General features: G+C 39.6%; 1 protein-coding gene across 3 annotated transcripts; it reads right to left on the bottom strand.

Annotated features, from left to right (window-relative positions):
• Positions 1 to 11,177: 11,177 nt before the first annotated feature.
• Positions 11,178 to 24,059, bottom strand: rx1 (retinal homeobox gene 1). Of its 3 annotated transcripts, none has more exons than XM_017702578.2 (4): positions 23,999 to 24,059; positions 19,207 to 19,596; positions 13,821 to 14,071; positions 11,178 to 12,527 (listed from the first exon to the last, which is right to left on the bottom strand). In XM_017702578.2, exons 2-4 carry the CDS (start codon positions 19,496 to 19,498, stop codon positions 12,084 to 12,086), a joined length of 987 nt encoding a protein of 328 aa, XP_017558067.1. In that variant the 5' UTR covers positions 19,499 to 19,596; positions 23,999 to 24,059; the 3' UTR covers positions 11,178 to 12,083. The 3 variants fall into 3 exon arrangements, with proteins under 3 accessions (XP_017558067.1, XP_017558066.1, XP_017558068.1); XM_017702577.2 differs by lacking the exon at positions 23,999 to 24,059 and adding an exon at positions 23,463 to 23,516; XM_017702579.2 differs by lacking the exon at positions 23,999 to 24,059 and adding an exon at positions 20,771 to 20,826.
• Positions 24,060 to 25,102: the final 1,043 nt, after the last annotated feature.

Below are 25,102 nucleotides of genomic sequence, written 5' to 3'. Positions count from 1 at the left end.
AAAGTGCTCTTCTTCACTGGCGCAGAAGAAAAAGAGGGCACGAAAAACTGGCGCCAGCCCACAAATCCAGCACCTCCGCCGCCCTCTCCCTTGCTGACCTCCACTTATGTCATGCGAAAAAGCTCTGTCCCATTGAAAAGCTCCCTTAATCAAACCCAATTAATTCCGCTCTTTTCCCTTATTATCCGTCCTGCGGAACGCGTCATCCCAATCAGCCTGTTAACTCCAGCCTGGGCCCCATCGGAGGCCGTGAAGGAGGGAGCCAAATAATAGATTACGCAATTAATTAGTCGTTAGAGATTTAATTGTTCTTAATGAATACAAGCAGTTTGTGGGGGATTCATGAGTGATTCATGAAGTAAACCATTAACCCCCCCTCCCTTCATTTTCGCTCTACTAATCTCCGTGATCAGACAGCAGGGATTTTTCCCAGCTACGCCACAGTAGTTTCAGCTCATCTGTATACCAGCAGTGGCGTAGAGTGTGGTTCTTTTGAAAAACAAAGAGTTGTGAATGAGTGTCTCTTACTGTAGGCCTGTTATTTTGGCTCTCTGCAGCATTCCAGAGGTGCGAGACGGCCCGTCTCATTTGCCTTTTTGGAGTGCAGTGGTCAAAATAACCACGTCTGCCTTCATTAAGTATTCTTTTACATTTTTTCTATGATTATCTAGTAGGCCTACATACTGCGTATTGCTTTTATATCATATAAAATCTATGTATTTTTTCTTTGTATTTTAACTTGGCCAGAAGTTTGTAGACACCTGCTCCTCCAGTGTTTCTTCTGGCGACACTCACAGGGGCTCAGAGCCGGATTTTTCTCTATAGCTGCTTTGTGGCAACACCTGTTGTAATTAAAGCACTATATTAATAAACTTTGACTTGACTTGACAAGTAGTATAAAATAGCGTCCCAGCCAATATCTCATTTAGGCTACACTACATTCAAAAGTTCGCTGGAAATGCTTGTCATGTTATTAATCGTATGGATTTTTTTTATTAATGGAATTAATAAATGTAGATTGCAGCAGTATAAACCAGACACCGCAACGTAAACCAATGGTTTAATCAGTATTTTGGGAACAACAACAACAACAACAAAAAAAAAACAATTTATTTGAACCCTGCGACATAGCACTGACATATGGGACTTTGTTCATTAATATAACAGTGTCATTTATTACCATTTAATGATCGTGACAGGTGCCGGAATGCTAATTTTTGATGTGTACTCTAGTTAGCCATCATTACATTCACTGTTTTTTCCCAGTTTATGAATAATTTAGTCATTGAGATGTAAACAGATTCATTCAGAGTGTTTTGGTTTGAAGTCGTTGGTTGTAGAGACTCAGATGTCTTTACAGCGGTGGTGATGGGAACCAGGGGTCGCCATGACTACAACACAAATATAGGCATTTTGTTTACTGTCCAAGACCACCAAGAGCCCAGACGTGTTTAAATCTAATGAGAACTATCGCTATTAAAGGTACCAAACTCTTCAGACGTCTGGTTCCTATCACCACCACTGCGAACAATTCTGACTCTGTAGGTTTCTCTAGAATGTCACATTTCACACCAAACCGTTCTGAATGACTAGATATCCCCTTCAATTAAAGGCACCACTGAATGCATTTAGGACAGTTTATTCAGCATTCAGCACAAAAAGTTCTGAGTGTTCCATCCAGTCCTGTGGATATATTCAGTGTTTAACTGTATTCATGTCTAAGCTGTGGACCAGTGGAAGGTAAAGCTGTCTAGACGCAGACTTTAGAAATAGCAGAAGAGGACCGTGAGAGGACAATACAACGTTCGGCATCAATCTTCTTACTGACCGAGGTCAAGGATTAGCTTAAGGTCCATGTACCGTCTCTGGCAGCCAGATGTGTGACTGAAGGCATCTGGGTGATATTTTTATGTCATTGTTCATGACCAGGCATGTTGGCTAAATGAATAAGACATGCTCTGTCATGATTTATCATGGAAGTATTTTATTTTCAACATATTTGATTATGTTTTGTACTTTTCAGCACTGTGTGTTCTGGCACTTTGCTCATTAGTTTAGAACTTGACCAACTGCAAAGTTTCTTCACGTGTCACTAAAAACGAAGAAGATCATTTTCAGTCCTACAAGGAAGGCCAAGGTTTTGTATAGAAACACTAGGAAATATCCAAAAACCAAGTAAACTGGACACGTCTAGACAACAACAAAAAATATAGTCTATTTACTCAAACCACTTAATGTATATAGTGTATTCATATAAAGCATTTATTGCATAGACCATTTATATAAAGCACAGTATATCACTGTTCTCAGAAGAAAACCTTGTATCTCCAAAATGATAAATTTACAGGAGAAGGAAAAAAACCTACTTTACTTTTAATGTAAGTCAATGGAACCAGACGTCTTTTTTTTTTTGGTCCTTTCTTAATGAAATTTACACACGATGAAAAGAGCAACAGGTAAATGATGTCAAAAAACTGAAAAATGACAAAATTGGGATATGAGACACAAGGTTTTCTTCCGACAGCGATATAGTCTATTCATGTAAATAACACTGTATAACTTATATTCATATAAATAATTTACTGTATAAAACATATCCAAACAAATCACTTACTGTACAAATTATATTCCTATAAATCACTGTATATAGTCTATTCATATAAATAACACTGTATAAAACATATCCAAATAAATCACTTACTGTATGAATTATATTCTGTATTTTCTGCTCATATATAAAACTTTCTGCGCAAATGATATTCATATCAAATATTTACTGTATAGTCTATTCCGATAATGCGTTTTCTGTATATTGTATATTCATAGGAAGCACTTACTGTATGTAGTACAGTTCATGTATGAAACATTTACCAAACAAATGTTGCCTGTGTGTAACTGGTAGGAGCCTGAGCTGGGAAAAAAAGAAGGAACAAGCACAGTTTCTACCATCAATCCCAACAAAAGCTCATTTTTCAGTAGATGGGCTGCTCTTTTCCCATGGTTCCTTTGTGCCAGCGCAGCTGAACGCATGCCTACCCTCGGCCCCAGCCTGGCCCTCGTGCCAACGTGTCCAGTGGACAGTGGCTGCTGGGTCCCGGCCTGGGCCCTAATCCCCTCGTTGAACTCATCCTGGCCTGCAGGAAAAGGCTCTAATTGGGGGATTTTCTCCATCATTAAGCTTGATGAGCACTCTCCCCTCCCTCCATGATCATTAATACTTCCTCCCATCTTCGTCGAAAAGTTCACTCGCAGTACAAGAATGTTAGTTCGCGCAGTCGGGCTTGGCAGGGCTGAACTGGGGCGTTGAGGAATACCTTGAAGATGTTTACACCTGCATTGTTTAAGGGCAGTAACAGGTTGCACAGGCCCACACTCTGACCTGCACTTGACTAACTAATTGTGATGCTTGTGCACAACTCAATAAAACCCGTCCTGCATCATAAAATTAAATAACAGCCTTTAATGTGCATTTGAAGGAATCCTCCTGATGTCTGTCTTTGGCATCTATATACAGTGGAATGCAAAAGTTTGAACAACCTCAGTCAAATTGTATGTTTTGTTGCTTTAAATGGGTGAAAATAAAATAACATAATGTGGCATTCTTCGGCAATTTGTCCTGCAAAGTTCATTTTTTTATACTGGAATAAAAAATGTGTTCTGCGTAAGAAAAACGTACTTATTTTCACTTAGAAAATCAACAAAATGTGCAATTATGTAGGGGTGCCCAAATTTTTGCATACGATTGCATAGTCTACTCATATATAGCACTTACTGTTTATATTATATTCATATAAAGCAGAAACTCATATAACAGTAGTTGTTGTTGTTGTTGTCGTTGTTGTAGGATGTGTTATATCTTCACTTAAACAGTAACCAAACATTATTTGGGGCGCCCAAACTTTTGCATACCACTGTAACATGGTCACTTACTATGGTAAAAACTTCTGATACTGTTTTACTCAACAGGTTTTGTTATTTTACTCAGTACAAGGACACATTTCAAAATAACTCTCTGATATTATCTCTGATAATCGACTCTACGCTACGGTGGATAAGACACTACGCGGAAAAGTGCTGGGGTTTTCCTTTAACCTGCTGAGTACATTGTGATGTAAGGGTAGTGGCCAAATCCTCATAGCCTTGCCCTTTCTCTAGTTTATGTTCTTGGGACCCAGATGGTCCACACGAGAGGTCCCCGTGGTCTCCCATCTGTCTGCGCCCTGTGCACACATACACTAGGAGCATGGCTGTGGTGGGACCAGACAGCCCAGAACATGTGCTGAAGCAGCAGCGCCTGGGGGTAATTAGGGAGGGCTGGGCCCAGGGGGGCTCCTGAACCCTTCGCCCCACCCGCCAAGGCCTGATTGATTGGAGCTTCATCTTCCTAACAGGCTGGCTGCCTGCCACCAGTCAGAAGAGCGAGAGAGGGGGTGGGGGGGGGCGGAAGGCCTAACTCTTCTGTACTCTTATGTGTGTCCACCCAGCACAGAGACTCAACAACAGCAAGGACGAAGTACAATATAGGGTGGGCGATATGGCAAAAATATCACAGTACTTGAAGACGTTTTCATGATACATAATACATATTACAATGTTTGGTTTCTTTGAGGTTTATTACTGTTTACATCCGTTACTTGCAACATGCACTTTATAACCCGCTGCTCTATGTACTTTCACACACGCACACATAACTTTAATTTTTCTTTCAACTTTGCACATATGACGGTACTTTTTTTTTCACTATTGTTTTTAATGTATTCCTACTTATTCAGTGTGTTTTCTAGTTTTTTCTAAGATTATATTTGGTGAATGGAGGAACAGCAAAGTAAGAATTTCATTGTACAGTGTAACTGCCTGTTTCCGCTGTGCATAGGACAATAAAGCTCTTGAATCTTGAATCTATTAAGCTGGAAAAGACAAATCAGTGGGCCAATATCAGCACAGATGAACAGATCTTAATGTTTAGAACTGCCTGATATTTCAAGTCAACATTCAGCGATGTATTCACTGTAAGAGCAGAATATTTAGGCAACACTGGGCTATTGCGCTAAAAATGCATTTTATTCATTTTATGGCATTTATATCTCCAGATATCTAAAATTCAGGAAGGTCCAGTTAGAGACAATTTCCTCAAGCAAAGGTCCAGAACATCATGATGATGACTAACTTGCAATATGACTTAGTGCCATATACTGTTTACTGAAGTAGCCGAGTAGGAATATCAACATCTTATACAGTCGACAACTGAACATTCAAACAGATCAAATAAAGTCCAGTTCGGTCAGATTTCAACAACATTTACTGAACATCAGATCAAATAAAGTCCAGTTCGGTCAGTTTCAACATTTACTGAACAGCAGATCAAATAAAGTCCAGTTCAGTCAGATTTCAACAACATTTACTGAATATCAGATCAAATAAAGTCCAGTTCGGTCAGATTTCAACACCATTTACTGAACATCAGATCAAATAAAGTCCAGTTCGGTCAGTTTCAACATTTACTGAACATCAGATCAAATAAAGTCCAGTTCAGTCAGATTTCAACAACATTTACTGAACATCAGATCAAATAAAGTCCAGTTCGGTCAGATTTCACCAACATTTACTGAATATCAGATCAAATAAAGTCCAGTTCGGTCAGATTTCAACAACATTTACTGAACATCAGATCAAATAAAGTCCAGTTCAGTCAGATTTCAACAACATTTACTGAACATCAGATCAAATAAAGTCCAGTTCAGTCAGATTTCAACAACATTTACTGAATATCAGATCAAATAAAGTCCAGTTCAGTCAGATTTCAACAACATTTACTGAACATCAGATCAAATAAAGTCCAGTTCGGTCAGTTTCAACATTTACTGAACATCAGATCAAATAAAGTCCAGTTCGGTCAGATTTCAACAACATTTACTGAACATCAGATCAAATAAAGTCCAGTTCAGTCAGATTTCAACAACATTTACTGAACATCAGATCAAATAAAGTCCAGTTCGGTCAGTTTCAACATTTACTGAACATCAGATCAAATAAAGTCCAGTTCGGTCAGATTTCAACAACATTTACTGAACATCAGATCAAATAAAGTCCAGTTCGGTCAGATTTCAACAACATTTACTGAATATCAGATCAAATAAAGTCCAGTTCAGTCAGATTTCAACAACATTTACTGAATATCAGATCAAATAAAGTCCAGTTCGGTCAGATTTCACCAACATTTACTGAACATCAGATCAAATAAAGTCCAGTTCGGTCAGATTTCAACAACATTTACTGAACATCAGATCAAATAAAGTCCAGTTCGGTCAGATTTCACCAATATTTACTGAATATCAGATCAAATAAAGTCCAGTTCGGTCAGATTTCAACAACATTTACTGAACATCAGATCAAATAAAGTCCAGTTCAGTCAGATTTCAACAACATTTACTGAACATCAGATCAAATAAAGTCCAGTTCGGTCAGATTTCAACAACATTTACTGGATATCAGATCAAATAAAGTCCAGTTCGGTCAGATTTCAACAACATTTACTGAATATCAGATCAAATAAAGTCCAGTTCAGTCAGATTTCAACAACATTTACTGAACATCAGATCAAATAAAGTCCAGTTCGGTCAGATTTCAACAACATTTACTGAACATCAGATCAAATAAAGTCCAGTTTGGTCAGATTTCAACAACATTTACTGGATATCAGATCAAATAAAGTCCAGTTCAGTCAGATTTCAACAACATTTACTGAACATCAGATCAAATAAAGTCCAGTTCAGTCAGATTTCAACAACATTTACTGAATATCAGATCAAATAAAGTCCAGTTCGGTCAGATTTCACCAACATTTACTGAACATCAGATCAAATAAAGTCCAGTTCGGTCAGATTTCACCAACATTTACTGAACATCAGATCAAATAAAGTCCAGTTCGGTCAGATTTCAACAACATTTACTGTCAGTTTTCTCTTTTTAGATCACGTCATGTGGAATAACTTCCCTCTGACTCACTTTCTTCTCTGACTGCTGTTTCTCGCCTCGTCCCTCCCCTGTGTGGCGTCACTCACTCGAGTCTCAGGGCTCATCGTAATGCACAGATCTGATTGGCTGAATAGCATCATGTGTGATATTTGCAACACATGCGATTGGTCTAAGCCTCGCAGGCCGCTAAAGCTACCGTAAAGGCTAGAAAGGTTACGCTGAATAAAATAGGACCACCTTGTCAAAATGAAATGGTCTCGTTGTTCAGTGTTAAGTACAAGCTTTACCCATGATGCATGGAAAAGCATTTTGTGGCATTATCGTGATAATGATACCATTTTATCGCCCACCCCGTACAAGAGGGGCAGTAAATACAATAACTGCCCACAGAAGTTTACAGACAATAGTTGATCTGTACTCTTTGCCGTAGTCTTCAGCTGTTTTGTGTAAAAGGCAGCGCTGTACTTCCAGAGGAACTATGACAAAGTTCAACTCGAGGACAGAAACAAGTTCTATCAAACTAGATTTGTTTATTCCAAGGAATATTTATGGACATCAAAAATTCAGTTCATAATCAAAGGAAACTGTACAACAGCTAGCACGTTACAAATGTAAATGGCTAAGTAAGGACGAGTTTCTGTACAGCTTTTTGGACAAAATAAGAACACACAAACACCATTTACCCAGTCATCTATTGCATATTTCAGTTTTCTAACCTTTGGCTTATTCTTTCATTCAGGGCTTAATTATCTACACGTGCCTGTTTCCTAAATCTCACAGATTCTCCCTGAATCTGCCCACGACTGCTCAGACAACAAAAGTGGGGGACGGGAAGCAAAAAGTACAAATGACTAAAATAACAAAATCATAAAAGCATTTTTCAGTTAAAAAATGCAAAACCCTGAAAGTTCTCCACAAAGTAGCAGAAATGTGTGTGAGCAGGAACGGCCGGCAGAGGACTAAAACCTGGAAAACTGAAAGCATGAGAATGAAAACAGGATGTAGGAAAATATTTTTATCCCAAAGTTTCTCAAAAGTGATATAAACCAAACTTGCAGCATTCAGACAAACCCGCGTTCCTCCGCTAAAGCATCAACAATGCAGTCTGTGAGAGTTTCCTTTTAAAATAAGTTGCACTTCTGTGTTATTATCAAAGATGATTGTCATGTTACACTTGGATTCGATTATTGTGAAGATTAGGGCAGAATACATTTATATTCAGATGAAAATCCATATGCATTAGTTATATAATGTAAGAAAATAATGTAACGTCTGGCATAGGATGCACAAGACAATGTGAAAGTGGGTGAGCATTAAAAGACGGTCACCATAAAGATGTAAACAGAGGTGGCTAGTAACAAGTTCCACTCAGTTACATGTAAAATTTGGATACTTTCACTGTGCAAAAGCCAAAGATTACTACTGATTTACTTTATTTCCGGTCAAAACCACCATAAAGCACAAGCTATTCATTTTTCAGCTGATGTTTCTGAGGAGATAAGACAGTTCACTCGCATAACGAAGGAGAAAGTCAAAGGAAAATAAATGAAAAAGTCATTAAAATCATTAACAAAATACAGAGAAAATGGGACTCCTAACAACCACCTGGAAGACCTGGGAGAGACCAAGACTGTCCCCATCAGATAAACACTAAGTTTTCATCTTTAAGAGATGCTGGTGTTCTCAGAACAGTGGACTGACCACCCCATAGTCCAGGCCTCAACATCACTGAATGGGATTAGTTGGAAAACATAACCAACTTCTAAGACTGAACTTTGGAAGTGTGAAAAATCTATCCCTGCAGATTTCTTTGGAAAAAATTGAAAGCAAATCTCCCGAGAAGAATGGAAGCTCTAATAAAAGGAAACTAAAAATGATATCTAGTTATTGAGGCCTCTGTGTAGTTTACTGTTAAATATATCGCTGCTGTCAGGACAAAACCTCGTATCTCCATTTTTGTCGTTTTTCAGTTTTTGACCTAATTTGAATATGCCTGTTGTCCTTTACATAGCCTGTAAATTTCATGATGAATGGACTAAAAGAAATATCCCAAAATGACTTGGAAAAAAGTCTGGTTCCATTGACTTACATTAAAAGTAAAGTATGTTTTTCCCTCCTCCTGTGAAGTTACCATTCTGGAGATACAAGGTTTTGTTCAGCATTACATTATGAATAGCTTGTACTTAATGGGCAATTTGACAGGAAACAGGGGGGGGGGGGGGGGGGGTTGTGATTTTTGCACAATGGTGTATATGTGTAGTTTTATAAATATATTGATGAAGGCAGCGTACTTTTCCCTCTGCTCCGCTTTTGTTCTAATTATTTGTGAATTCTCTTTTTTTGGATTTCGTTTGATTCTGTTGTGTTGGTCCAGCTTGTGGACTGCTTTCCTGTTGCTCACACCTCGCTCTATTTTAGAGATCAAAAAAGAGAAGAACAGATGACATTCACACATGTCGTTTACAATCCACCTAAAAGGTTCTTAAGGGAACCAGAAGTGGTTCTTCTATGGCATTGCTCCAATGAACGCTTTTTGGCTCTAATCAAAAGAGAATATTTAATTATAGTAAGAATACTTCTACTTAAGTATGCGTTTAGACTACTCTACCCACCTCTGCACATACAAGCAAAACGTTTTATTGTATCCGTACATGCGCCCAACGTATGAAAAAAGTCCTTTTATGTCTAAATCAGACAGTTTTGCCAGTTATTCAGCAGCAAAAGCCTTATTAGTTGTTCGGTGACTGTTTTGTTCCTTTTCTGTGCCTATAGAAGCTGAAACAAAAGGCCGGGTTTGGGTCGTCTGAGCATAACAGAGAGGATTTGGTGACCCAGCAGACGGCTCCCTGGCACGTAGAGGTCACTCACTGTCCAGCCTGCCAACAGGTCTTCTCCTCTAACGAGCACTGAGGCATGCAGGCCTTTCTGCCTGACCCCTCACCCGGCCCATCTCTACTGTGTTCATTACGCCTGGGAGTAGGTGGGGTGGAGGAGTGGGGTTATGTCCTCAGACGCACTGCCCTGCCCGGACGGTCATAAAAGACTTTTGTCTTTTCCTGCCGTTTGCCTGACAGCTCTGATGTCTTTGTGCTGTCTCTCTGACGCACCTGCCAGTCAAGTGAATTAAGAATTAATCAGGTTTAAGTAAGTTAAGTGGGTGTTAAGAGGTCCAACAACCCAACCCCCCACCCCCACCCCCCACCCCCCAGCTGGAGTCATATGGCTACACAGGCTGCCTTGCACCTCGCATTAGCTCTCTTTCTGAAGAAAATACAGCCATCTTCATGTTCATGTTTGGTATCTTTAGCTTTTAGACTGTGTTTTGGCCATGGATTAAGCCTAGTCCTAGTCAAAACTGTAATAGTGGCGCCATTACCATCCTCTTGGTAATGCATTCATAAGGCAACATGACACCGACATAAGCCCTTCATGACTGGCGTAAATCCACATAAACATTTACAAGTGCCTATTAAAACAAGCATCAGTTGTCATGCAGGCTGCCTACTGCAATTTCACCTCATGTGTTTGCTGAAATAAGCCTATATGTTTCTGTGAGATCAGATGTCATAAAAGACATATGTAGGTGTCATGTGTCCTAATGAACACTGCCCTGAGGGTCAATGTCCTGTTTATGCTCTTAAAATAAAAGGTTCTTCTTGAATTGGTATAGAACCTGTACGTTGTGTTGTGGTTCTTAAACGTCTTCACATTGCACACCACAGCTTTTTAAATAATTATCCATTGAAAGTTTCTTAGAGAACCAAAAACGTTTCTTTTATAGCAACGCTCCGAAAAACCCTTTTTGACGTCTTCGTCTTCAGAGTGTGGGTCTGCGAAACTGATTATCAATCTCCATTCAGAATGCTAGGCTTAATCCCGACTGGAAAACCAACTCTATGATATTTTGTAGTAAATGTGCTCCCTTATATTGTCCAGTGTGTTCTGGAGAGTCAAACAGAACAAAGAAAGGGCAGAAATACTGGCAATTTAGGAATGCACTAAGTAAGATCTGGGGATTTGGAGACCTCTCTGGTGGAAACGTGGAAATGCAAGCAACATGTGGATAAACGTTTTGCAATGAGGGCTGTGCATCAGGCCCCAACAGGTGGATTAATCTGATGACAAAGAGAATTCAAAGAGAACTCAGTCAAAACTCTGTGAAGGACATGTTTCTGAGGATGTGAGCGAATTAACTACTATTGTTGTTGGTGTATCTTTATTGGTATAATGTTAACTTTGCATTTGATATCTAAACATCGAGTCAGACCTTCTTTTAGCCTGTATATATGTACAAATGTGCAACATGGTGTGAAAAACCCCCAACTCGATGCTTCTGACTTTTAAATGATTATTTCAGGCTTCAGAGGGCGACCCACAGCATTTGAGCCCATATTTGAGCCTTTTTTCCAACCTTCTTTCAACTTGAGCAAACATTTACGTAGTGCAGCAATAAAAATGGGTTATCTGGCTTTGCAACAGTCAAAAAAGCACCTTCAAGGCATTCTTTAAGTTCATTTTCTTCATAGTCTTTGGGACGTTATAGAGGCCAGGCATGCAACAGTATGGACTTTGATGGAGGCAGTGAGGACCTGGCCTTTCTGCCTCTACTCCTGATCTCAGCTTTTTCTTTCACAACACTGATCTGATGATGCACTGCACACTGAAACAAAACCAGCTAGCTTAAATTATTGCCAGACGTCTTAGAAATGTGGGCTTGGTGGAGGAGGAAAAAAGCAGACTATTTGAGCCTCAATTAAGGAACATTAGAATGTAAAGAACTCACCAAATGTAATTTAAGACAGACAGAAAATAGCAACGTACCAATCGTTTTGTCGTAAAAACGTCCAATTTTTTGTTTTTTCAGGTGTCAAAAATGTAACTTGAGACCTTTATCCAATAGAAAAATAAATATTGTGCCATTTTACTAATTTACTTCCCACATTTAATTGCTTCACCACAGGCTGGGGATGATGAGACATTATCCTAGATCCAAAGCAGAACACACAGTGCTCTGGTTGGTTCTGATTCATTAACCCGCCTCGTGTCCACTCACAAGGTCCAAACACAACAAATCCTGAAAGCGTGTCAGTTCAGTGTTGCCACAACTGTCACATGGGTTGCCATGTTTTGTCCATGGACTGAATGTGTTCCTTGGCTTTCATCCTCAGTGAGGCGATGCTAGAGCTGCGCTGGTCAGCGTCCTCCAGTGGGTATTTGTCGGTGAAAACTGCCGGACACTGGTAGGGGGGCGGGGCCATGGGCTGCATGCTCTGGCCCATAGGCTGGGGCGTGTTGAGGAATCCGTGGCCAGGGTAGCCCGCCTGCAGGCCCTGTGCGGGCCCCATGAAGCCTGGAATACTGTGCACAGGCGTGGTGCTGGTCAGAGGAGAGGTCAGCCAAGGGTCCAGGGGCAGGGAGTTACTCATGGGCCCCACATTGGTGTGCATGGGTGGCCGGTTGAAGGACAGCATGGGTGAGTCATGGAGCTTCACAGCGCTGGCGTCCATCTTCTCCTGGCGCCTCCATTTGGCCCGACGGTTCTGGAACCAGACCTGGAGGAAAACATGAGCTTCAGTTAAGAGTAAGAGTACCACAAGAGTGCCCAATCAAAAGGGTTCATGTTGGTGCTGTCTGAAGCTAAAAGCTATAATGAATGTAAAATTTGTGATTTTTATCTCTTATTTTGAAAGTAACGTTGAAAGATACAAGACAGTAGTGCGTCCTGCTATGATTTATGGTTTGGAGACTGTGGCTCTGTCTAAAAGACAGGAGGCTGAGCTGGAGGTGGTGGAGATGAAGATGCTGAGATTTTCGTTGGGAGTGTCAAGGATGGACAAGATTAGAAATGAGCAGATCAGAGGGACAGTGAAGGTGGAGCAGTTTGGAGATAAAGCCAGAGAGGCCAGGTTGAGATAGTTTGGACATGTGTTGAGGAGGAATAGTGGATATATTGGGCAAAGAATGTTGGAGATGGAGCTGCCGGGCAGAAGGAGAAGAGGTAGACCTCAGAGAAGGTTTATGGATGTAGTGAAGGTGGACATGGAGATGGTTGGTGTGAAAGTAGAGGAGGCAATGGATAGGGCAAGATGGAGGCAGATGATCCGCTGTGGTGACCCCTAAAGGGAGCAGCCGAAAGAAGAAGAAGATTTTGAAAGTAACGTGCAATTTCAAATGTCCCCACCTTTCATTAACTTAATTGCTGTAATAATAGACTATTTAAAAAGTTAGGACTTCATATTGGCACTCTTTATAGGTAGTAACTGCAACAAAAGAATTTAAATTTGAGACATTTATTTTGAAAATCAATCACAGACACAACGAGTTCATATCAGACTGTTTTTGAGGCTTAGTTTCCATGTGCTGGGGAGTGACAAATTTTGAGACCTTATGTTTTGAAACTTTAGAAATGTTTTTATACACATCAAAGTCTTTTATTCAAAAAAAAAAGGAGGAAAACGCGTTTTTTTTTACCACATGGACCCTTTAAAGAACAGGCAAATCACTGACCTGGCACAGCCTGCTTGAGAATGGGTCTCCATGGAAAGAGTGTTGTGTAATAAACTGCTATGAACTATATCAATGTACTTTATTAACCTTGAAACATCTTTAGCTTGTCAATGCTAACTGACATATTTACATATTTATCGGAAAACACGAATCACTGGGATTGAGCCCCCCCCCTTTTTTTTTTACCAGTTAAAAAAGACTAATGTGGTATAATACAAGTGTTTCACTTAAGATTAGCCACTGCAGGAAGACTAATTCTGTCATAAACTAAATTGTAAATGTTTGTTATAAGCAATAAATATTGCAAAGACATTTCACAAGAAGTATTATAAACCCACCTGCACTCGAACCTCAGGCAGGTTGACCTTCATGGCCAGTTCCTCACGGCTGTAGACGTCGGGGTAGTGGGATTTCTCAAAGGCCCGCTCCAGCTCGTGGAGTTGGTAGGTAGTGAAGGTGGTCCGGTTCCGCCGGTGCTTCTTCTTCGGCTGTTCCTCGTCCCCCTGCTCCGGAGACTTCCTGTCACTATCAGATGACTTCCTCACCTCTCCCAGCTCACCCTCACACTTATTGGAGAATATTTCAGCGTCTGGAGAGACACAAACACAACATAAGAAAGACAATATTGCTAAGAAAATGTAGGCATTTTTCCATTTTTCAGGCATATTTTTACACACTTTCCACCTAAGTTCAGTCTTAGAAGCTGGTTTAGCACTTTCTGCTTCTCACTATCCAAATAATCAAACACACTCCCTGAGGCTGAGGTCTGGACTCTGGGGTGGTCAGCCCATTGTTCTGAGAACAGAAGCTGCTTCTTCTGAGACTTTTCTCAGTAACAGCTTCTTGACAGCTACACATCCTTCCAGTTGATTATTTTATATCCAATCTAATTAGAAGCAGTGGTGGCCAATAACAAAGTAAATGTAATTGGTTTCTGTACTTTAGTATTTTTGGTGTATCTGTACTGAAGTTTCTCCGTTCTGGGCGACTTTTTCCTTTCACTCCACTACATTTCAGAGTCTAATATCCAACTTTTTCCTCCTACATTTTGAGAAATCTGTCGTTCCTTTTGGTTTCTGTGTGTATAAAAACGTAACATGTCAAAACGAAAGAAGCGCAAAGCCAGAGCACCAATCAGGGCCCAGCGGTCACTTTGTTTAGAGCTGGTTTTGACCTGTTGGTCATACCGACCCAGTGCAGCACGCGGTTCAACGTCAGCGCAGCAGCGTAAAACTTTGGGAGAGTCTGTTCAACATAAATGATGAACTAACCTAACTTTGTGTAAATAGAGCTCAATATAGAAATATGTCCACATATGCAGTCGAGACTGACGCGGCTTTTTTCTGAATTTCTACAAACACCATTTCATTTTATAGTAAATGAGTTTGGGCTGGTTTATGTTTATGAACAGACGCCTACAGATCAACATAGTAAAGGAGCTCATCTGTGATCCTGAGTTTAAAGCCAGTTTTTATTCAACTTAAACTTGGAACTAAGTTGTAAATAAATCTGAAACTGAAACTTTGCTTGTGTGTAAAAAGTGATTTCAGAGCCACTCGGTTCTCCCTGATGGAAACTGTTTACCTTCAGTGTTTTGTGCTTCTGATCATTTTAATAGACGTCAGCGTCACTAATTTATGACGTTCTATTAAAAGACTGGTTTACCAAGAGAGACGCTGGAGGACTTTCACCTGAAATGAGTTCATGAAGCCAGTCTGGTTATAAAAATGATAACAGGACCAGATCAGAGCCAGAATTACTCTTTTAGTACTTTTACTTTATACTTAAGTACATTTGAAGGTAAATACTTTAGTACTTTTACTCAAGTGGAGGTCTAAATGGAGGAACTTCTACTTTTACTGGAGTGATATTTTACCTTGGGGGTCTCGACTTTAACTCAAGTATGTGGTTTATGTACCTCGTCCACCGCTGCTGGCTATTTAATGGCCATTTTAACTGGTAAAAAATACAAGCTGCTCTCTCACTTATGCACAGTACTGTATGTCTGTGAGTATCCACATAATCAACAGATGAAAATGTACCACACATATCATGACCCTTGGTGTCCACTTGTAGCGAGCGCTTAACGCCACACACGTCACTTCTCACAAACATGTCCATGCGGCTTTCACTAAGTTTCCCACCTTCTAATCTGAGTAGGAACAGATGCTACTCGCTAATTCCCTTTGATAGCCCCCCTGCAGACCCGCCCTCTAATCTAGCTCAGGGCTTTTATTCTACACAGGCCCGGCCCGAGGCTATCGCTAACGTTTCTAAGAAAGAACTTCACAAACTCTGGTCCAAAAAGATAATTGGTAGTTACAGTGAGCTAATTATGTCAAGCGCAAAGATGACTGCCTGGGTGAATTAGCTTAGTTAGCCATCTGCTACTTGCAAACAGAAACATATGCGCGCTAATTAAAGTGCATCTGATTATTCGAGTAAGATCAGGCAGATAAATGATTTTCACTGAACAAGTGTGCAGATTTTTGCTTAGTAAACCAAGCCAATGGCACTAACAATCCCTGCAAGCTCTAGTTCCAGCTAACGAAGCTAACAAGCTTCCGCTCTTAGACAATAACAATGCTTTTACGAATTAGCTTAGCAATGTCTTCTGGCTGAACAAGCTGTGATCTATTAATCAGAGGGAATCCTGCAGTAAACATCGCCCGAACGGAAGATGGCACAGAAAGGAAAGCTTTAATCAACAGGCTGGAACGAAAGCGTCAGGGCTGCTGAGTCCACGCTCATTAAGAGACTATGGCAGAGCCCGAATTAACACAATGAGGAGGTCAGGGCCGGTCAGGGATCACCACGCTGCCTGTCAGGAGCCGGACTTCTCAATAAAAGCGCTCAGACTTGCTGGCAACTTGAGGAGAACGCAGTCATTTCAGTGGCTCAAGACCATTTTCGACAGGTCACCTCAGGCTCGGGCCCTGGTGACACTCTCGGCCTTTTCTCTCAATCTTAGCAGCACAAATACATTCAAACTCTGTCACGTTTATTCTGACAATCCCCTACAGACTATCTACAGATGCTTTAATTGTTAACAATTAGGTTTAGGGTTTAGGTTTAAAGTTCAGTTGCGTTTAACGGACATTAAGTTCAATGTTGGTGAAAGACGAGGTGAGAATCTGCTGCCTTACCAACAACATCGGATTTTATTCCCATTTAAAGCAAATAAATCCGGTGTTTGTCTAGGAATAAAATGAAAAAGGGCATGAAAGTGAAAGTAAACGAAGGAGAATGTGTGGAGAACACTTTAAAGCAGAATTCCTCTCAAATCTTCGCATAATTAAATGATTAATATATAAGCATTCGGTCATTTATTTGGAGTGAGTGTATATGAAACGCTCCATTTTAGAGAACTTACAGCGTCAGAATTGTTCACAGTGGTGGTGATAGGAACCTGACGTCTCTAGAGTTTATTAATGCCTCTAAAAGCTGCATCAGAGATGGTTATGAATTCCCTTCTTAGTGTGTAAGACATTATATTAAAAGGCCGTTTTTAATCCATGGTGGACAGACACATGCAGGGCACTGTGAGGCACAGCAGTCCAGTCCCAAAACATGTTATCACTATTTGAATATTGTGAACATTAACATATAAAACCTCAGACATGCGTACGTTCACTGATTGCTTTTGATACGAAATACAATGGCTATATTTGAGTTGTAGACATTGTGACCCCTGGTTCCTATCACCACCACTGAGTCGGCAAATTTCCCAACAATGAAATCTTCACATCAAACCACTCCGAATGACTTGGATCTCAATGACTGAACTATGCAGACGAGTTAGACCTCTTAACCCAAAACCCATATTAAGACATCTCATGTTTCTAATGTGAGTAAAGTATCAGAGGGGATGCACTGATACAAAACGCAGGCACAAAAAACGGAATAAACGGTCCATTTGTTGCATAAAGGAAGGTGAAATATTGGAATGATGTAAAAGTGGTTTAACTGAACAATAATACAAGTTCCATTTCAATAAATTTAGACGTATTTAGCCATTTACCGTCAAATGTTTGTTAAACACAAGTGCCCTAGTGAACTTCACTTCCACCTACAGTGAGCAGGACAGGCACTCACAACAGGAACTCATCCTGGTTGGTCGCTAGCAACGCCAGTGAGCTACTCCAACCCAGAGCTCGGCCAACTTTCCCTGCCATGAAATCTACGTTCTAAAAGGTGCTCTCATCTCACAGCCTGATAAAAAAGACAGATTACGGCCCAAAAAAAAAAAAAAACTGAAAGAAAAAATAATTATTTGCGGGTATGCACCGTTGTGCAATCTCATTTGTGTGCAGGAAAAGATTAGGGGGAATTCCACGAGGGGATCAGATTGTGGATGAGGTCTCTCACCAATTCATTTAGAGATTTAGCTGTCGCTGTAAGACAGGACACTATGAGCCCATTTTTAGAGCTTCAGAGCTGTGAGAAATGCATTTCAGGAGAAGTTTTTTCAATCAAAACAGCCAAGTTATGCATTTTTCAGGAGATAATTCTGAGGAGACAACACAGGAGTTTCCAAAACTGAGTTCAAAAAATGATTAAAAGCTTCCCAGAAAATGGGCCTCCTAACAACCACCTGGAAGACCTGGTAGACACCAAAACTGCCCCCATCAGATAAACAGCACTGAAGGCTTTGATCTCTGAGAGAGAGGAGAAGATCAAGCTGCTTCAGATCTGAAAACATCCACAGGTGTTTCTGTCCATCCTTCCACTGTGAGAAGATGACTGGGTATGAAAGAATGTGTAGCTCTCAAGAAGCTACATATTGGGATTGTAACAGGGATTGCTCGGATCCTGACAAACGGACAATGCAAACAACTTCTAAAACGAAACTTTGGAGATGTGGAAAAATATCCTTGCACATTGAAAAACTCAAAGCAGGTCACATTGAACGATATTTAGCTGCTGAGGCTTCTGTGTACTTTCTGTTAAATACATGTTTTCAGCTTTTTCTGATGCTGGAAAAAACCTGTGTTTAATGGGTGTGTTGACTGGAAATAAAGAGCTTTAGCTCTAAAAATCTTACAAATTGTAAAATGGAGTGAGAACTTTGGGTCTGGACACTGATTAAGCCTATTTCTGGACTAAGGTGGAATGCCAGTGGGCTTAATCTGGGTCTGTAAAACTGATCCTAAAACTGATCCTTTAAAAAGTTCTAAGAAGTAATAAGATTAAATGAATTCATTTCTATGTTGTCTCCCTAAACATCTATCCACCTTGATGCACGGCCTCTCTATTACAATGTTTTCTGTCAATCCCAATAACACCAGCTAATGCAAAAGCAGCAACAGCCTAAATTAATACATCACTACTCTTAATCTATTTAGACCTATAAACTTGGCAGATCTGCAGATGAAAAGATAAAGCTGAAGAGATTATTTAAGGTAAAGGCACTAATACCCTGGCCCAATGCCACCACCATGTCGAAACAACGAGAAGTTCAGCAAGGTGCAAGGAAAACACAGTTCTCCACTAGACTTCCAATGCTGTCATCACTTTTAATAATGCTCAACTGTGAAATGGCCGAGCCCTGAGACTGTGAAAACTACAAACTCTTCTTATCTTTACAACCAATAGTGTAATATACATAGTATTACACATACACACACACACACATTTATATATATATATATATATATATATATATATATATATATATATATAAAAAACATAAAAAGCCCCAAGGTACACCCTTGAGGAACTCACCATGAAAAGCAGGTTGCTCACTGTTATCCCTCAGAGGCATGTGCCCGTACGGGTGTGCTGGGTGGTCCTGCTTTCCAAGGTCTCCTAAACTTTCCACTCCAACTTTGTGAGGCACAGTGTTGGCTCCAGGATTGAGTAATGGGCCCTCTTCCTTAGTGAAGCCCAGGATGACATCGATGCTGTGGACACGAGTGCCGACGGCTGCAATGCCACCTTTTACCATTTCGTGGAAGTTGCCGGGCGAGAGGCAGCTGTCGTCCACCATGTTCATAGTATCCAGTGATAAATGCATCCGAACGCTAGGATGGGCCTGTCCAGCGGGGAAAACCACTCGGCTTGGAGGACAAGTCCGAAACTGAGCTTCTCCTCGTATGAATGTCTTACTGTAGCCTAGAAAGCACAGTGAAAAATCGGATAAATACAAGTTTGATCCAAAAGGCAAAACGAACGATGTATGATACACAAACAAAGAAAAGTTTGGATTTACTTATGATAACTGCTGTTCAATATTAATATATACAGTGTAGATTGAAATACTTTTAGCTAAACAAAAGAAGGTTTTTTTTTAAAGAGGGGAAATCTACAAATGTATACATTTTTTTCTGCATATTTACATTTTTTACAGTGTAAACAGTGTCAGAGTGGTTTGGTGTGAAATGCTCTGTTCTAGAGAAACAGAGTCAGGATTGTTCACAGTGGTGGTGATAGGAACCAGACATCCGAAGCCTCAAAAAGCTCCTTCACAGAAAGTTATTACATGAAAAATGTATGAAAAATTCTGCGTGACATTGTTTTATGATAATTTTGAGGTAAACTTTTGGCCTAAGTTCTATTTTTTTTATCTTTTCTTGGCAAGGGGGTACATGCAGGACAACCTTTCACCATCATCAACATTACATTTACATTCACTGTTGGTCTTGGGTGGTGAATGAAACGTCTATATTTGTGTTGTAGTCATGGCGACCTCTGGTTCCTATCACCACCACTGTAAAGACATGAGTTGGTATGTTTCTTTTAAATGGAGCATTTCACATCAAACCACTCTGAATGGCTTTGTTCACATTTCAACAGTCAAATTATTATTCCTTAATATTTCAAGCTTTTTGGCAACAGCAAAACTTTATTGACTGACAGAAACACTGTATTTCTCTAAACTTGGATACATTCGCTGGCTCAAGATTTGATCACCGCTTTTCACATCTGGGACACTAATCTAATATTTCTTCATTTTTTACAGCTCCCTACTGATTGGTTGAAACTTGACTTCATAGAATAGCAGCGTCTTAATAGAACTGTTTTCTATGTGGACCTGCAGCAAAATTGGTTTTGATAAAAATAGTGACTCCAAACTTTTGAACGGCAGTGTAATTACACAGAAGTGTGGTACCACAGCTGGTTCAATCTCATTTTCACAAATGTGTCAAGACAAAGTAACACTGAAGAACAACAGAAGTTCAAAAGCATTCCACAGTATTAAAAGATCATTCAAAACGATGTCAAGCAAGATATTTCAGAAGTGGTGATTAAACTCCTTGCATAACTACACTGTGTCAGAATGAATCACCTGTAAGAGGAGACGCAGTAGGGCACGCCTGCACTTTCAGTTGGGCTTCCAGTAGAGAAAACACTGTCAGTAACTAGGCTTTATTTTATAGTTTCATCTGTCAGTCAAAATAAAAAACAAGACACCTCCTGATGTTTAAATATCACACATTATATACAAAATAAATCTATTTATTACTACTATTACTATTACTACTAATCTATTTAAAACTACTATTACTATTTATCACTGCTATTACTATTAATACTAATCTATTTATTACTTCTATTACTATTACTACTAATCTATTACTACTATTACTATTTATTACTAATGTTACTATTGCTACTAATCTATTTATTACTACTATGACTACTAATCTATTTATTGCTACAATTACTATTTATTACTACTATTACTACTAATCTATTTATTACTATTATTGCTACTAATCTATTTATTACCACTATTACTATGTATTACTATTACCACTAGTCTATTTATTACTACTATTACTATTTATCACTGCTATTACTATTAATACTAATCTATTTATCACTACTATTACTATTAATACTAATCTATTTATTACTTCTATTACTATTACTACTAATCTATTACTACTATTACTATTTATTACTAATGTTACTATTGCTACTAATCTATTTATTACTACTATGACTACTAATCTATTTATTGCTACAATTACTATTTATTACTACTATTACTACTAATCTATTTATTACTATTATTGCTACTAATCTATTTATTACCACTATTACTATTTATTACTATTACCACTAGTCTATTTATTACTACTATTACTATTTATTACTACTATTACTATTACTACTAATCTATTTATTACTTCTATTACTATTGCTACTACTCTATTACTACTATTACTATTTATGATTAATATTGCTATCGCTACTAATCTACTTATTACTACTATTACTACTAATCTTTTTATTGCTACAATTACTAGTTATTACTACTAACCTATTTATTACTACTATTACTATTTATTACTTCTATTACTATTATTATCTACCTTATCATCATTATCTTTTTTTATTATTATCACTAAGCCACAACATTAATACCTACACTATAAGTGGTAATAGAATTTTTCACTACAAATTTGTAATAATTTGTATTTTTTTAACAAACTGACATTTCACTCAAAGAATTTAAGTTTGTAGATACATTTTTAGGCTTAACCTGACAGTTATTCTATAATTTACTTAGTAAAAGTGAAGGAATTTTTAAAAAGTCAGTTCAACGTTTTAGGCTCATCTGCAAAAGTTTGGGCATCCAAATTTGATTTTCTAAGCGAAAGTAAGCACATGCTCTACTACGCCCTTGTTTAAATGCCTAACTACTGTTTGTTTTCTAAATTTGACATAAAATGTGGCCTGTGCAAAAGTTAACTTATTAACTTCTTTTCACTTTGAAAATGGACAAAGTGTTCACTAGGACTGGGGGTGTTCACACTTTTGCATATGACTGTTTACTAATCAACTACTAATACATGAATTTAACAAACAACAACATTATACATCTTAATACTTGAGAAAACAGCATTAAAAAGAATCTAGGAATAAAAACCTAACTGTGTTTAGTGAACTGACTTATCGTTTGGACAAATATACAGTGGATGACTGAAGAGTGTGTCATCAGACAGCACGTAAACAAAGCATCATAGAGCAAGCTACGATAAATCAAACTAAGGAAGATTTTAAGGAGGAATTTAATGATATTTAGAGATTAACTTCTTGTTGATGGTGGAGCAAAATGCTGTATCTCCTAAACGGTGACTTTACAGGAGAAGGAAAGAACATACTTCACTTTCAATGTAAGTCAATGGAACCAGACTTTTTTACAAGCCCCTTTGGGCTGTTTCTTTCCGTCCGTTCATGAAATTCACACAGGGTATAAAAGGCAACAGCCGCTTTGAAATGATATCAAAAACTGAAGAATGACAAAAACCGAGGTACTAGGTTTTGTTCAAACTGGAGTGATATACAAATCAAGAACCACACACACCCACAGCCAGTCAATCAGCAAGTTGTCTGTAAGTTTATCTACATCGAGCTGATCATAATAATTCAAATTTCTACTACTTAGGTTCTACAAGATGTAAGAATTGGAGAAGTGGTTTTAGCTTTATTTAATTAATATGCAGGATTCGTTGAGCACCAACACATCTCATACTTCTGCTTTGGAGAGTTTACTAGCCTATTTTATATCTAATCTCCAAATCCAGTAGATTATACTAGACAACATAGTACAAATGTACTATAACAGCTACATTAACCGCCTGTCACGGCCTCCGAATGCTGACACCCTGCTGAGATCAACAGCACAGACTATGCTGATTTCTGCTTGTTATGCTGTTCTAGTGCTGGTTTAGGTGGTCACCCAGCAGGGTCGTACTGACTGACCAGCATACCAGCATCCAAAACACGGTATAGGCTGCTCTATACTGGTTTATATACTAGACAGTGACTCTGTCCCAACAGTCAGCAAACAGGAGATCTCGCGTTCTGGGAGTTTAACATGTTTTAAAAGCAAAACATCTCATCCAGATTTTCTGTGATGGCCATCAGTGACGCGTTGAAGCAGCAGAAACGTCTAAGTGCGTAATTTCGACTCTTTAAGTGAAAGTGCGTCGCTTTAAAGGTGAAAAGTTGAGATCATCGCAACCTACCTGTACCTGTGGCGGGACGCTCGGGGAGCTCTGATCTCTCTCTCTCTCTCTCTCTCTCTCTCCCTCCCTCTCTCTCTCTTTCTCTCTCTCTCTCCCTCACTCTCTCTCTCTCTCCCTCACTCTCTCTCTCTCTCTCTCCCTCACTCTCTCACTCTCCCTCCCTCTCTCTCTCTTTCTCTCTCTCTCCCTCCCTCCCTCTCTCTCCCTCCCTCTCTCTCTCTCACTCTCCCTCTTTTTCTCTCTCCTTCCCTCTCTCTCTCCCTCCCTCTCTCTCTCTTTCTCTCTCTCTCCCTCCCTCCCTCTCTCTCCCTCCCTCTCTCTCTCTCACTCTCCCTCTTTTTCTCTCTCCTTCCCTCTCTCTCTCCCTCCCTCTCTCTCTCTTTCTCTCTCTCTCCCTCCCTCTCTCTTTTTCTCTCTCTCTCTCCCTCCCTCTCTCTCTCTTTTTCTCTCTCTCTCTCTCTCTCTCTCTCTCTCTCTCTCTCTCTCTCTCTCTCTCTCTCTCACTCCGATACACACACACACATACACACACACACCTGTTCGGCCTCTGGAGCGCCTCTCCTTCAGACCGGCCACCGAAACCCAGCTCAGCTTCTTCTCTACTGACCGCCAGTGCGAAGCACCGTGGCTTCTCCTACCGCGCACGCGCACAAACGCAACCAAGACTCGCAATATTTGCATAGGCTCGCAATTTACAACCAATCAGCGCCCTATTACAGCATTCCACGGAGCCCCGCTGGTGACATCCTGCATAAATAAAAATAATGTGTGACCACCACTTACTAAGTCGTGGCCACGGGTTCCTACGCATTAATAAATCTGGAGACGCATTATTGTTATTTATACAGGATGTCACCGTCAGGGCTCCGGGGCCTTATATGTGTGCAAGTAAGTGCATTTTATTTATTAAGTACATTTAAAACCAAAATGCTTCACAGTGACGGGATTAAAATGGTCCCGTTAGTTCTTCACCCGCGCCGGTCTCAAAAAAAGGGCTCACAGTGAGCGTGGCCGTGCTGCATGCTGGGAAGCCAGTCAAGCCAAATCGTTCTCAGTGGAAGATGCATGCAGTGTGTTTTATACGTCCTGCAAAAGCCAGTTAGCAGCTTCCTCCCTAAAACTTTAATTCCATTTTCTAAGCACTTTTCAATGGACAGGTCTGCGCTGCGTTTGAGAAGATTGGACACTGAGCTGATGGTCAGACAGCACTCCTGGATGTTCTACCAAAAGAAGTTAGAGAGCACTTTGTTTTACTGCTTTAGTTTCAATACATCCTTTCAAAGTACACACACACACACACACACACACACACACACGTCCGGAAAGGCCATGAGCTGTTGCTATAATTTTCTGGACTGTTATCTTGAGATAACGCATCAATTATCTTGTGATCTCAAGATAACAACTTCTGTTATCTTGAAATAACACGATAACCAACTCATTATTTCAAGCTAACAACATTGCTATCTTGAGATCATAAGATAATTCCCTCATTATCTCAAGATAACAACTTTTTTTACGGAGCCCTGCCGGTGACATGCCATATAAATAAAAATAATGCCTTATTAACATGTGGGAACAAGATCCTAATGCGTGGCCACAACTTAGTAAGGCATGGGAATGAGAGGATTAATTCATGG

The sequence above is a fragment of the Pygocentrus nattereri genome, chromosome 15 (assembly GCF_015220715.1).
Source record: "Pygocentrus nattereri isolate fPygNat1 chromosome 15, fPygNat1.pri, whole genome shotgun sequence".
Taxonomy (NCBI): Eukaryota; Metazoa; Chordata; class Actinopteri; order Characiformes; family Serrasalmidae; genus Pygocentrus; species Pygocentrus nattereri.
The sequence above is the reverse complement of the archived record's forward strand: the minus strand, read 5'-3'. Positions and strand labels throughout refer to the sequence as shown.